This window comes from Peromyscus leucopus, chromosome 6 (assembly GCF_004664715.2).
Source record: "Peromyscus leucopus breed LL Stock chromosome 6, UCI_PerLeu_2.1, whole genome shotgun sequence".
Lineage (NCBI taxonomy): Eukaryota > Metazoa > Chordata > Mammalia > Rodentia > Cricetidae > Peromyscus > Peromyscus leucopus.
Genome location: NC_051068.1, coordinates 4,324,172 through 4,339,260, shown reverse-complemented (window position 1 = coordinate 4,339,260; position 15,089 = coordinate 4,324,172). Strand labels below are relative to the sequence as shown.

Here is a 15,089-nt window from a genome sequence, read left to right as displayed (position 1 = left end):
TGGCTATTTGTCCCTGTGCTTTATCTAACCTTGGTTTCAACAATTCTAGCTCATATAAACCCTTCTCTTTCTCGCTAATTGGACTCCCGGAGCTCCACCCGGGGCCTAGCCGTGGATCTCTGCATCTAGATGCCTCAGTCCTTGGATGGGGTTTCTGGCATGACTATTAGGGTGTTTGGCCATCCCATCACCAGAGTAGGTCAGTTCAGGCTGTCTCTCGACCATTGCCAGCAGTCTATTGTGGGGGTATCTATGTGGATTTCTGTGGGCCTCTCTATCACTGTTTCTTCCTTTTCTCATGTGGTCTTCATTTACCATGGTCACCTATTCCATGTTCTCCCTCTCTGTTCTTGATCCAGCTGGGATCTCCCGCTCCCACAGGCTCTCTTTCCCTCAACCCTTGCCCTTCATTACTCCCACTTATATCCAGGTTGTTCATATAGATCTCAGCCATTTCTTCATCATTAGGCGATCCTCCTGTCTTTCTTGGGGTACTGTTTTCCAGGTAGCCTCCCTGGTGATATGAGTAGCAGTCCAGTCATCCTTGTTCCACATCTAGTATCCTCTTATGAGTGAGTACATACCATATCTGTCTTTCTGAGTCTAGGTTACCTCACTCAGGATGATTTTTTCTAGATCCATCCTGCAAACCTCATGATGTCATTGTTTTTCTCTGCTGAGTAGTATTCCATTGTGTATATGTGCCATAATTTATTTATCCCTTCTTCAGTTGAAGGGCATCTAGGTTATTTCCAGGTTTTGGCTATTACAAACAATGCTGATATGAACATAGCTGAGCAATGCTCTTGTGGTATGATTGAGCATTTCTTGGGTATATGCTCAAGAGTGGTATAGGTGGATCTTGGGGGAGATTGAGTCCCAATTTTCTAAGAAAGCACCATATTGATTTCCAAAGTGGCTGTACAAGATTGCATTCCCACCAGCAGTGGAAGAGAGTTCCCCTAGCTCCACATCCTCAGCAGCATAAGGTGTCTTCAGTGTTTTGATCTTAGCCATTTTGACAGGTGTAAGATGGTATCTCAGAGTTGTTTTGATTTGCATTTCCCTGATGATTAGGGATGTTGAGCAATTCCTTAAATGTCCTTCACCCATTTGAGTTTCCTCTGTTGAGAATTCTCTGTTCTATAGCCCATTTCTTAATTGGACATTTTGATGTCTAATTTCTTGAGTTCCTTATATATTCTGGATATCAGTCCTCTGTCAGATGTGGGGTTGGTGAAGAACTTTTCCCATTCTGTAGGCTGTTGCTTTGCTTTGTTGACTGTATACTTTGCTCTACAAAAGCTTCTCAGTTTCAAGAGGTCCCATTGATTGATTGTTTCTCTTAGTGTCTGTGCTACTGGTGTTATTTTTAGGAAGTGATCTCCTATGCCAATGCATTCACGACTACTTCCTACTTTCTCTTCTAGCAGGTTCAGAGTATCTGGATTTATGTTGAGGTCCTTGATCTACTTGGACCTAAGTTTTGTGCACATTTATCGATATGGATCTATTTGCAGCCTTCTACACATTGATATCCAGTTATGTCAGCACCATTTGTTGAAGACGCTTTCTTTTTTCCATTGTACACTTTTGGCTTCTTTGTCAAAAATTATATGTTCATAGGTGTGCGAGTTAATGTCAGGGTCTTCAATTCGATTCCATTGGTCCACATGTCGGTTTTTATGCCAATACCAAGCTGTTTTTATTACTGTAGCTCTATAGTAGAGTTTGAAGTCAGGGATTGTGATGCCTCCAGAGGTTGTTTTATTGTACAGGATTCTTTTGGCTACCCTGAGTTTTTTGTTTTTCCATATGAAGTTGAGTATTATTCTTTCCAGGTCTGTGAAGCATTGTGTTGGTATTTTGATGGGGATTGCATTGAATCTGTATATTGCTTTTGGTAAGATTGCCATTTTTACTCTGTTAGTCCTTTCTATCCATGAGCATGGGAGATCTTTCCATTTTCTGACATCTTCTTCAATTTCTTTTTTTAAGGGACTTAAAGTTCTTGTCATATAGGTCCTTCTCTTGCTTGGTTAGTGTTACCCCAAGATATTTTATGACATTTGTGGCTATTGTAAAGGGTGAATTATCTCTAATTGCCTTCTCAGCTTCTTTGTCCATTGTATATAGGAGGGCTACTGATTTTTTTGAGTTGATCTTGTATCCTGCTATGTTGCTGAAGGTGTTTATAAGCTGTATCAGTTCCTGGGTGGAATCTTTGGGGTCACTCAAGTATACTATCATGTCATCTGCAAATAGAGAAAGCTTGACTTCTTCCTTTCCAATTTGTATCCCCTTAATCTCCTTATGTTGTCTTATTGCTCTGGCTAGAACTTCAAGTACTATATTGAATAAGTATGGGGAGAGTGGACAGCCTTGCCTCGTTCCTGATTTTAGTGGAATTGCTTTGAGTTTCTCTCCATTTAATTTGATGTTGGCTGTTGCTTGCTATATATTGCCTTTATTATGTTTAGGTATGTTCCCTGTATTCCTGATCGCTCCAAGACTTTTATCATGAAGGGGTGCTGGATTTTGTCAAATGCCTTTTCTGCATCTAGTGAGATGATCATGTGATTTTGAGTTTGTTTATATGGTGTATTACATTGACAGACTTTTGTATGTTGAACCACCCTTGCATCACTGGCATGAAGCCTACTTGATCATGGTGAATAATTGTTTTGATGTGTTCTTGGATTCAGTTTGCCCGTATATTATTGAGTATTCTTGCATCAATATTCATGAGGAAGATCGGTCTGTAGTCCTCTTTCTTTGTTGTAACCTTATTTGGTTTAGGAATCAGGGTAATTGTAGCCTCATAGAAGGAGTTTGGTAATGTTCCTTCTGTTTCTATTGTGTGGAACAATTTAGAGAGTATTGGTATTAACTCTTCTTTGAAGATCTGGTAGAATTCTTCACTGAAACCATCTGGTCCTGGGCTTTTTTTGTTTGGGAGACTTTTAATGACTGCTTCTATTTCCTTAGGGGTTATTGGACTACTTAAACAGTTTATCTGCTCTTGATTTAACTTTGATATGGGGTACCTATCCAGAAAATTGTTCATTTCTTTTAGGTTTTCCAGTTTTGTGGAGTAGAGGTTTTTGAAATATGACCTTATAATTCTCTGGATTTCCTCAATGTCTGTTGTTATGTCCTCCTTTTCATTTCTGATTTTGTTGATTTGGATTATCACTCTCTTTTGGTTAGTTTGGATAGGGGCTTGTCTATCTTGTTGATTTTCTCAAAGAACGAACTCTTTGTTTCATTAATTTTTTGTATTATTCTCTTAGTTTCTAATTTATTAATTTCACCTCTCACTTTGATAATTTCCTGGTGTCTATTCTTCCTGGAGACTTTGCTTCTTCTTCTTCTAGAGCTTTCAGGTGTGCTGTTAAGTCACTAGTGTGGGATTTCTCCAACTTCTTTATGTGGGCATTTAGTGATATTAATTTCCCTCTTAGCACTGCTTTTATAGTTTCCCATAAGTTTTGGTATGTGGTGTCTTCATTTTCATTGATCTCTAGGAAGTCTTTAATTTCTTTTTTTATTTCTTCCTTAACCCATTGGTGATTCAGTTGAGCATTATTCAGTTTCCATGAGATTGTAGGTTTTCTGTAGTTTCTGTTGTTGTTGAAATCTAACTTTAAACCATGGTGGTCTGATAGAACACAGGAGGTTATTCCAATTGTTTTGTATCTGTTGAGATTTGCTTTGTGGCCATGTATGTGGTCAATTTTAGAGAAAGTTCCATGGGGTGCTGAGAAGAAGGTATATTCTTTCTTGTTAGGATGGAATGTTCTGTAGATATCTATTAGGTCAATTTGGGTCATGACATCAGTTAAGTCCTTTATTTCTCTGTTAAGTTTCTATTTGGGAGATCTGTCCAGTGGTGAAATTGGGGTGTTGAGATCTCCTACTATTAATGTGTGGGGTTTTATATGTGGTTCATTTTAAGCTTTAGTTTAAGCTAGATGAAGATCACAATAATTAATAAATTTTGTTTAACAAGTATGTATATTACTTTCTACTTCCTAAATAACTGCATAATTATGGCTAATTTTGCAAAGTTTGACTAAGGATTAGGAACATGGCAATATGCTTTTGCTTAAAGGATTAATAACCAAATCAAACCATGAAGTTACCAGTGTCTACAACATAACTGTTCATTTGTACCTCAGTCCAACCATCCATTCATAAATATCCACAGAGCACCCAAGTTTTTCTAAGTACTGTGTTCATTCTCACATGTGCAACAGTGAATGAGTCCCATGGATTCTACACACTGACACTGTGGAATAAGAAGAACGTGAGGAATTAGCATATTAATTTCAGTATTCTGTATAATCAAAGGTTTCTGTGAGGGCCAGATAATGAAGACAAATCTTCCTGAGCGAAATGTAGATTTTCAGTGTTCTATTGTCTTTGAACTTACATAATCTAAAATCCATATTGGTTTGAGAGGAAGAGATATCTTGTAAAATTAAACAAATATGAAATATGGATATCAATAATAAAACCATTCATTGTTAAAAATCCCTCTCTATGAGAACTGTGGTGTGTTTGTGTGTGTGTGTGTGGAGGGAGGGAGGGAGAGAGAGAGAGAGAGAGAGAGAGAGAGAGAGAGAGAAGAGAGAGAGTTTTCATTTTTAATACTAATCTAAACAACCAGTGTTGACTTTGACTGGGTCCAAGAGAGTTAGTGATATTTACAATAGTGGTTTATACAATACTGAGAAAAATGAAGTTTCAGCTATATCTGCAAGGATGACAAAATGACTAGCCAATTTAATGGTATGGTCATTTCAGAAAAATAACTGTAAATTTAGTGGACTCAAGTAAAATGAAAATACAGTCGTGCTACTTGACAAATGGTTTGACATCAGTCAAGGTGGTAGTCTTCAAAAGAAAGGACATAAGATATTCTGTGACAACAGCTGCATAGCCTTCTGGGACAGCAGCCACATAAACACTTCTTTTATTTGATTACTTGAGTTTTTTTCAAAAAAGCAAGGAAAGGAGCAAGCAGTTTTCATCTTCATTGCCCCACTTTTACATTTTTGTTGCTGTTAAAATTACATAAATTGTATTGTGGAAAAACTACACACCACCTTAAGCCAATTCCTGTCTGATGTGTCAGGTGCCACATGAGTAATTTTGTCAGATAATAGATTCTGGATGGTAGGACCTAATGTTCTCCATTGTGACTGGTGCCTGGATCATGTGGTTGTTGCTTGTTGAGTGGCTATACAGTGAAATGAAGAGATATATGCTTAGATTTAATGACAAAGAAGGACCATGAGAGAGAAGGATGGAGAGGGATGGAAGGACAGAGATATGAAAGGAGAGTTAGTTGAACTAAATACAGGAGTCACCTTTACCTCTCAGAACCTGTTAATCCACATGGGTCCTGTCTTTTATTTTACCAGCACATTTCATACCTTAGACTATCTCAGTACCTCATATTGAGACTCCTAGAATCTGATATTTCTGTTTTGATTCTTGGCTTTTGTTATATACATTGGTATTTGAGTCAGACTTTAATCTTGCCCCACACCCTCTCTCATTTTCTCTCTCTCTCTCTCACACACACACACACACACACACACACACACACACAGGCACACGCACACACACACATGCACACAGAGAGAGAGAAAGACAGAGAGGGGTGAGAGAGAGAGAGAAAGAACAAACATTGGCAATAATGTTCCCTTTATACCCATAACCATATGAGAGAGAGGGTGGAGGGAGAGAGAGAGAGAGAGAGAGAGAGAGAGCATTGACACTAATGTTCCTTTTATACCCATCACCCAATTGTAGCTGGAAGTTTTCCTATGTCCGGCCCAGTCCTGCAGCTGCTCAGACCCAAAAAATACACTAAGGCTTATATTATTTTTAAACTATATGGCTTAATGGCTCAGGCTTCTCACGAGCTAGCTCTTACATCTTAAATTAACCCATTTCTTATCTATGTTTAGCCATGTGGGTTGGTACCTTTTCTCAGTTCTGCCTTGTCATCTTGCTTCCTCTGTGTCTGGCTGGCAACTCCTGACTCGGTCCTTCCTCTTTCTGTCTCTCTGCTGGATTTCCTGCCTGGCTATAACCTGACTTGCCATTGGCCAGAGCAGCTTCTTCATTAACCAATCATTACAACACATATTCACAGCATACAGAAAGACATCCCACAGCTCCCAATGTAACTGAAGTGGACATTAACAGTTTGAAAGGATACAATACAATATTGTACTAGATATATACAGTTATATAGCAAATTTAAATTAATTTCTCTCATTTTGCCCTGCACTCTTCAGGTTTTACTGTGTGAAGTAACGAACCTTTTATTCTGTAAATCAGCATACCAAAGACACTGGTGGTTTAGAAAAAGCAGTTTGTGTTGGTTGATGACTTTTTAAAAGATTTGTTTTTATTAACCAATTTAAGATTGTATGTACATGTATGCTGTGTGTGGGTATGTGCACCAGAGAGAAGGTGTAGGTTTGCTAAGAACTTCTTACTGGTGATTCAGAACTGTTCTATGTGAGTTCTGGGAACTGAATTCATACCCTCTTGAACAGCAGATGTGCTCCTAACCACTGAGCCATCGCCCATTGTCACAGGTGGGATTACTGATAAAAAGGGATCCATTTTCCTTTCTCTTTAGATCATGACATATACAGAAAGTAAAGACAGTTAGCCACCAGTTGTACTGCAGGTTGGTGTCAGTGGTTATTGAGGCTAGACATTGCAGACCAGACCACAGAAGCTGATACCACAGAAGGCACTCAGTGCTTGCCACATATTTTCTTACCTAATAGCCGTTGTATCCTTGCCTATAACCCACTTAGTTTTGGATCATTTATGATGTATTCTTATAGTTCATTATGTACTTTAAAATATAACTAAATGAAATGGTATGCATGTTTAGTTGCATTAAAAAAGTCTTAATATATAAGAAAATGAAAGTCTAGTTCTCTAATAAAACAGATTTTTAAAACATAGCTTGTGAGTATAATTAAATCTTAGTGTCCTTCAAAGTCCTGCTTTTAGTATCTGCTCTCAGAAGTGAACTGTTTGTCAGATTTCCATTAAGGTGAAAGTGAAAAATTAATGAACCAATTACTTAGGATATTTCAAACTAATGCAAGTCTATTACTCATGCAGCACAAAAACCATCAAAGATTTAGGAATGCTAAATTTTGCTTTTAGGTTCACTCATATTCAACTTTTAAATCCATTATTTTATATGCTTAATAGAGCATCTCAGAGGAAAATAGAAGTTGAGTATTGATTTTTATTAACTGATAGATATATTTAAATATGTTTTATTTATTGAAATGTTTTCATCTACCAATGATTGCTTTTGAACAGGATTAATCAGTGAGTCAGTGGGAACAAATGGGCTTTGGAAATATATTTAGGGTGTCTTCTGGGGAGGTAAGAGCTTGCTAGGAATAAAACATGATCATAGTGTGAGTAGAGACACACAAACTTTTCTTTATTTGTGCCCCTGCTCCATTCATAGGCTCCCCAAGACTGAGAAAGACAGAATATTTTTCAAACAATTGTAGATTTGTTTGTCTTTCTCAAATTTTTGATCCCTTGACAATGTGCTATGCACCACTTGTCATATTTTAACAGGAAAGGGGAAGTAATTTTATTTAATCATTATGTTAACTGGAAATGAAAACAGACCAAAATAGTGAAGAGTTAGAGACGGGATAATTATCAGTGGAAACTTACTGTAGGAAATGGCCTTGAGCTGAACTTTGCAGAAAGCGAGTGTCTTAGACATGTGTGATGATCTCAAAACATGTTTGGTGGAATGAATGGCTTAAGTCAATTCACAGTAAATGTAGATCACAGAGTACACAGAGGGACAAACAGGGCATTTGTAGATATTGTGTGAATATTGGCAACCCAGGACTTAAGATTATTTGACATGTGGTATGTATGACATCATTCATGACCTTAAGTTTTATTTGCTATTGGAAATATACCAATCTCTGACATCCATGACAACTTTCCAATCACAGATTTCAAATTGTCAGGGATGTAAGGCAGAATTTGCCTTGTAAGTATGAGGGACTAAGCTGGAAGGCAAGAATGTGTGTTAAAAAGTCAGATGAAGTAATGGATGCTTGTGAGTTGGACCCCTGGGGCTCTCTTGTTGGCAAGTCTTGTCTACTTGGCAAATTCTAGGCCAGTAGGAGACATTGTCTCAAAAAACAAGGTGGAAGTAAAAGGGATAGAAGAAAGAGGATGGAGTGAGGGTCTACAGAATTGGTTGTCTTATCTACGAAGCTGACAAAAAGCAAATTTGAAAAGGTGCAAGATAAAAGAAAAACATCACTAGGTAGATGAAAATAATACAAAAGCAGCAGCATTCACAGGAATATCAACAGAGTGGTCTTAAAATGAAGGTGAAAATTAAACAGCTAGGTGGGATGGGGACTAGAGAGGTTGGAGGGAGACAGAGGTGGATGGAATATATATTAATATATTACATATATTACATAGTGTATAGAATTTTCCAAAATAAAATATTACTATGTTTAAAGATACTGCTCCATGTGCAATTAAAATACCCAGGTCACAACTGAGTGGGAAAGGCACACATGGCGAGTCACAGTAAGTGGGCTGTTCTAAAACTTCCCAACTAGCCACCCAGGTGTGGTCTGTTTGAGGACATGAACTGTCTGGGCCCAAGGTAGAGCCTGGAGCAGAGGAGGACTGGTATTGGCTAAAAGCAACTTCCTGAAACCTGCATATCACTGTCATCTTGACCCAACAGGCTACATGATTCCTAACATCATGTCTGTGAACCGTGCATGTCCTGGCTTGTAAGCATATGACCTGTGCAGTCTCAGGGTGTCCTTTCTGAAACGTCCCACACTTGATTTAAACTATGCTGTTGTCGTATCAAAATTTTTCCTGCTTTTCCAACTAGCAACCCTCCAATGTCACTTTGCTCTGGGCTCTGCAAATTTTACAGCTTGTCATAGTCTTTGACATGAAACAGTCAAGGAGCAGTGAAGTTCACTGTGGTCAAAGTTCACTGTCATGTGTGGGCATAAGGTAATAACGGAGACCCAAGACCAGCCCTGTGCTTCTCCAACAAACTGATTCTCAGTTTAAATCTTTATTACTATTTCCTCAAAACCACAGCTTCTATGATAGCCACAGCCTTAAGCAAAGTATCATTTTTTCGTCTTGTGATTTTCCACAAGATAAATTTAAAAAGTGGTTCACAAACGTATTTTCTCATGTATAATCTGCTTCCTGGAATCTGGTTACCAGGATTATGGAGGCCTGTACCACCTGTGGACAGATTAAATTAAATTCCAAGTAAACCTCCAGGAATCATTTCCCTATTAAAGTTCTGAAAATGTAGTACTGCATTCTAAAATGTAACTGTCTGCATTCAACTGTAAATTTCCTTTTCTGAGACAGAACATAGTTTTCCCGAGTGTTTTGTTGTTGACTTGAGCACATTTGCCCTATTGTCTCCTCACTATTCTCTGAGTATGGTGCGCATTGTCGTAATTATTTTCTTATCAGTTTTTATTTGCATTTTATTAAAATTATAGATAAATATAATTCATTACTTATCCAAATAGTTCAAAGAGAATTGAATTCCTAAAATTATCTTGCTCTACCTTTCCTCTGTCCCCTTCTCTTGATTTCTCCAGCGTGTGCAATTGAATTGGTTTCAGCATCTTTTCCTGTCACCCGTGTTCTATAGTTTACTTTTTGCTCCTCCCTGTGTTTGAGACACATCACTTTAATTATTCAATGTGTATGTGCATGTGTAGGCACATCTGTACATGAAGTGAGCTTGTACATGTGCATGTGCATATGGAAGTTGGTGATATCCTTGGATGTTGCTTCTTAAACTCTTGTCTTTTTTTTTTTTTAAAGAAATGGGGGTTCTCATGGGAGGCCTGGAACTTGTGAACTAGACTAGGCTGCCTCGAGGAATTCTCCTGTCTCTGATGTGATTCTAAATGTATGCCATAATACCCACATGCCTTCCCTACCCTCCCTTAACATGAGGACTTTGGTGAATAAACTCATGTTCTTACATCTATAAGGCTAGTATTTCCCATATGAGTCATCTTGCTAGACCTGTATTTCAGTTCTACTCATTATTCTGATTGTCTCATTATTCTTCATCATCAGAATTTACTTTCTGCTCTCGTGTACATTATTCCAAGTTTATTTCTTTACCTCTATTCTCCTGAAATGCAATTTTCTGACTATATTAATTATGATTATTCCACTTGTAGTCATATTGTACTACTGCATTTCTTTTTTACAAAACTTATGGTCCTGTTAAAGCTAATCACTGTCTTCAGATAATACTTTGTTCCTGTATCACTGGGAAATCTTTAAATCCTAACTCTAATCTTACTGTCCATATTCTTAGCTTATATCTGCTCATTCTTCATATATCCCCATTCATTCTGCTGTCCTGGAGGTTCTCCTCAGCTTCTTGGTCTCTGCTCACAGCTTTTTTCTTCTGTGCATATGCCTTTGGTTGAGAGCTTATTCTCAGGAATGGTCAAATTAAGTTGATTTTAGTTTTGGATGGATGTGGGTAACAGTCATTGACCATAAGCTTAGATGTGGGAGCTCTTGGACAAGTTTGTTTTTTATCAGTGGTCTTCTGATTTTCATTCATTTCAGAAGATATTTTCTATTGGCCTGCTCTTACCTGCTACTAGCAAATGCTCCATTGTCTGAAGGCATTGGGCACAGAGTTAACCATGTGAATTCTCAGACATCCTAATAGTATCCTGCTTAACAATGATAACTTTCTTGTAATCTGAAGCCTCCCTCTTCTTCATCTCCCCATTTCCCACTGGCATGATGAAGGGCTAGGCAGCCACACTGTGTGTACAAGAAGCAGAGCCCTTCTTCACACCATGTTTCATAGGCTCCTCTTCTATATCCTGTCAAAAGTTGCAGGAGTTTCCAGTCCCTGGACCTTCCAAATTCTGTGTTACAAGCCACACTCCTTCTCAGTCTGCTCACCATAACTTCAGCTCCAGCCTCCGAGATCACTCACTATGTTTGCTGCTAAGGTTTCAGCTCCTGCAGTCCAGCTCCCTCTGCTGTCTTGGTTCGCATGCATTTCTGTGTCTCCATTCCTTTCTTGTTACCTTAGTGAGGCACAGTGGTAGAACTGGTGGTAGGGTCTGTGTGAGTGCTTGATGGAGAAAGACAAGGTTATTCAGACTAAATAATTTTATGATGTTTCCAATCATTTTAACAAGCAGAATTTAATTGAGGAGGAAATAAACAAACAAATATAAACTTACTACTAAACATTTATACACTTGATTGCAAAGAACTTGTCTATGATTGTGTTCAGTTTCTGTTTGCTAAGGATTTGGGTTTTTTTCTGTTTTGAATACAGATGGAAGCTTTAGACAGAGCCGACCAAACCTCACCTCTCTGTTAGTGCAGCCTATCTCGGTATCCTTCGCTAAAAAACTCATTCCTTTGCCAAAACTGAAACTGGATGATGATGCCTGTCGCCCTCTAGAACTTCCACATAATGGTAAGGTAACTTGTGCTTCTTTGCGTCTGCTGAAGACTTTAAGAACTTTGATTATTTAAAAAAAATAAATCTCTTGGAAGGTTGATAATTATTCATTTCAAAACTACTGACTTTTGGTAGGAGGGGATCTGTCGCATTCTGTGTTTTTATAAGGATGAGTTTGGAAAGTAATTTTGCTTAAGATCTAAGAGATTAATGAAGCTGGGATACTTGTTCAAGGAGAAAGGGGGGAGTTTGAGTTGTTCCAAAGAAAAGGAGCTTCACAAACAAAGCATTTGTACATGCATGGAAATCTGCTTAACATGGCTTCACTGGCTCAGCTCTGGAGGGCTCGATGCCTGTCAGGGTTCAGTGAATAGCAGTGGCTTTCTGGCAGTCTTGCTGTCTGCCAAGATCAGTGAATAGCAGCAGCTATCTGGGGTATGAAGTCTTTTAGTATAAAGCATTAAAGCCTAATTCCTGCAATTGACTAAAAAATCCCTCTGTCTATATGCATCATCGCCTGGGAGATGCTTCTCGTTCAGAGGTGCAGTTTGTCAGGCCTTGTTGGACTTTGCAGGATAAAACTGAAGCAGTTAAGCTACCTGTGGTGGGATGAAAGCATGGGCTGCACCTTTTTTCCTGCCTTCAGCTTCAGCATTAAAGTTCTGAAAAAGAGACAGTCTTTACATATTGTTAAATGTCTCTGGCTACTGTGAACTAAGATTCTGGTCCTTTGGATTTGTGTGTGACCAGATCTGGGGCGCTATGCACTAGCATATCATCTGTTTTTCTCCTAACAACTATAGTATTAAAATACATTTTGAAGAAAAGATTTGCAAAGTCAAGACTCCTAGATGTTAGAAACATATGAACTTTTCAGTGTGTGTGTATGTGTGTGTATGTGGGGTTGGGGGTGGGTGGGTGGGTGTGGGTGTGGGTATGGGTACGAGTCTGCATATGTGTGCATATGCCACAGCATATGCATGGACAGGAGAGGACAACCTTTTGGAGTTAGTTCACTCCTTCCAGCAAGTGAGTCCTAGGATCAATCTCATCAGCTTGGGGTCAGGGGCTCCTCCTGCTGAGCCATCTCTGCTGCTCTGATTTTGTTAATTCAATGATGAGTTTATGCATTTCATAACTATCCACCTTTCGGGGAACTGACATTTCCTGTGATGACGTTGTAGTCTCTCAGCTCACTTCTGCAGGAAATACCCTGTGCTCAGCTCTACAGATCATAGAAAAGCCACCTTTGTTAGAATCAAAGGTGAATATATGCCCAGCACTTCTGTAAACTGCAAATGCTGTGTGTGTATTAATGAGCCTCTTATCAAATGACAATATCAACTGCCTTCTTGACAGTGAAGTGTCTTAACAACATGAAATAATGCTCTCTAGCTACACCTCCAACATGAAGTTCAGCATATGAGGAGCCAGGAAGGAAAGTAGAGATTGAGAATTAAAACTTCACAATTCCAGTGTTAAAGAAGCAAATGAAAGATCTGCTAAGAAATTATGTCACATAAGGTTTTTCTCATGTAGTAATTATTATTATTATTGTGTTAGACAAATTCAAATGTTCTTAAGGATAGAGAAGAATTTGGTGTTTTTGTTTAACCTTCATTTTTCAGAAAACAGACTCTTACATTTATATTTTCCAGATAGTGAATGAGCATACTACGAGTTTGTGTGCTTGAGTTTAAATTTATCTTAAACAGAAGATAATGACATATCACACCAAAGTTCTGTGTAGAACTTTTTTATGACTCATCCATGATAACTAACTTTTGAGTGTGTGATATACTCATAAAATTGTAATAATTGCTTATATTGATGTATGTGTAAAGGTATAAAAATACCAAAAGGGTTCTTTACTTTGAACAAGAGCCACACCACTAGTTTACAAATTAAAAATAATGTAAAATACAATACAGTTTAATTTTGCCCTTTTATTGAGTATTCCAAGCATAGTTGAACTACAGTTAGAAAATCTTAATTGATCAAGGTTGAGAAATTGGTAAATGTATGTACACATCAAGCAATTATTTATTTTATTTATTTAACTCACTGTGAGAATGAATCAGGATTCTCTAAAACCTAGGCCAAAATGCAGCCAAGTTTCTCCATTACAAGTGCTTTATCGACACCTTTACCCTTCATATTTTTGAAGTTTGTCACCATTTTACAACAACGTATGGTAAGTAGGTTTGAGGGTTCTATAAACTCTATAGATGGACCTGATTTGCTCAAACCTATTGATCTATTCCATCTTATAAGACTTCTCCCAGTAGAGAAAAACCAAGATTCATTTTCTGAACTTTATTTGAGCAATGACCCATTTTAACACTAGAAGAAAATGAAAACGCAGGTAACTCTGGGATCTTCTTCATCACTGGGACCATGGTAATGTATAGTGCTGGTAAATGGAGCCAGTGGGGAGTTGAGTTAGCTGAGTAAGGGAGGAAGGTACAGCTGGCGACAGAGACAGAGTCAAGAGTAAATGGTAGAAATACACGAAGGGATTCCTAACCACTATGCGAAGCAGTCATATCTGAAGCTAAACCCATTGAGCTGGCCATAAATGCAAGTCAATATATTTCCTTTGGAATATAATAACTTTGCATTTGCTTTTCAGTTACTGACAACCAAAAGCTATCTAAATAGTATAGATGCTAAAGGCTTCAAAAAGGAATGAAAATGCCAGCACTCATGAAGTAGGTTCCGGGTACGTAAGGAAGAGATTAGGGCATTCTGTGGAGACTCCTGAGGGGAGCAATCCAAAGAGCCAGAAGCACTGCTTTTGCCTAAACAGAAACAGATTGTGTTGATTAAACCACTGGATATCCTGGGTTTGCTTTCTTTGGTCTCTCTTTGGAGAGCCTATCTGCTAATCTAGTATGTTCTCAGTCATTTTACTTGAGGTTTAGCCAGAAAAAAGAAACTTAGTGTCAAATAGTAATTTGAGCTCCTGTTTAAGTTTTGTGAATACAGTGAAAACATTGAAATGACAAACTATAAAATAGAGTAATATAACATGTGGAATATATACATACCTCAGGCTTAAAGGAGGAAATTTGATAAACTTGATTAATTTAATATTCAAAGGGAGAATGTTTGTTGTATGCTGTATCAACCCTGCCAATGAAGACAAGTTTGTGCATAAGTAAGCTATGTAAAACACAAACCTATCTGCTTCAATAGAGAGGGAAATGGTGATGTAGCTCTGATTTCCTTATTCATAATTTGACAAATTCTCTGGTGAAAATTAACTTCACTAGAATAATATAGCAATACTTAATTCATATCATTTATGCTTTTTACAAGTTTCAAATGTATTATAAATAGCTATCTTTTTAATTTGTTATTTTACTTAAAAGAATTTATTTACATTTCTTTAGCAGATATTTCACTATATATTTAATATTAATGTTAAAAATTGTGATTATGCAACAAAAATCAACAAATAGTTCATTTTAACCATTCAAAATATAGTTATTAACTATAAATGTTCATTCACTTAGATCTATAAGTATTTTTTGCT

The 15,089-nt window shown here is 37.7% G+C and overlaps 1 protein-coding gene across 3 annotated transcripts in view; it reads left to right on the top strand.

Annotated features, from left to right (window-relative positions):
* Naaladl2 (N-acetylated alpha-linked acidic dipeptidase like 2) overlaps positions 1-15,089 on the top strand; it is a 1,293,636-nt gene that overhangs the window by 901,651 nt on the left and 376,896 nt on the right. For all 3 annotated transcript variants that reach the window (XM_037207283.1, XM_037207282.1, XM_028875806.2), the window contains one exon: positions 11,423-11,566. In XM_037207283.1, the coding sequence (XP_037063178.1) occupies positions 11,423-11,566 (144 nt within the window). The remainder of the gene's footprint in view (positions 1-11,422; positions 11,567-15,089) is intronic.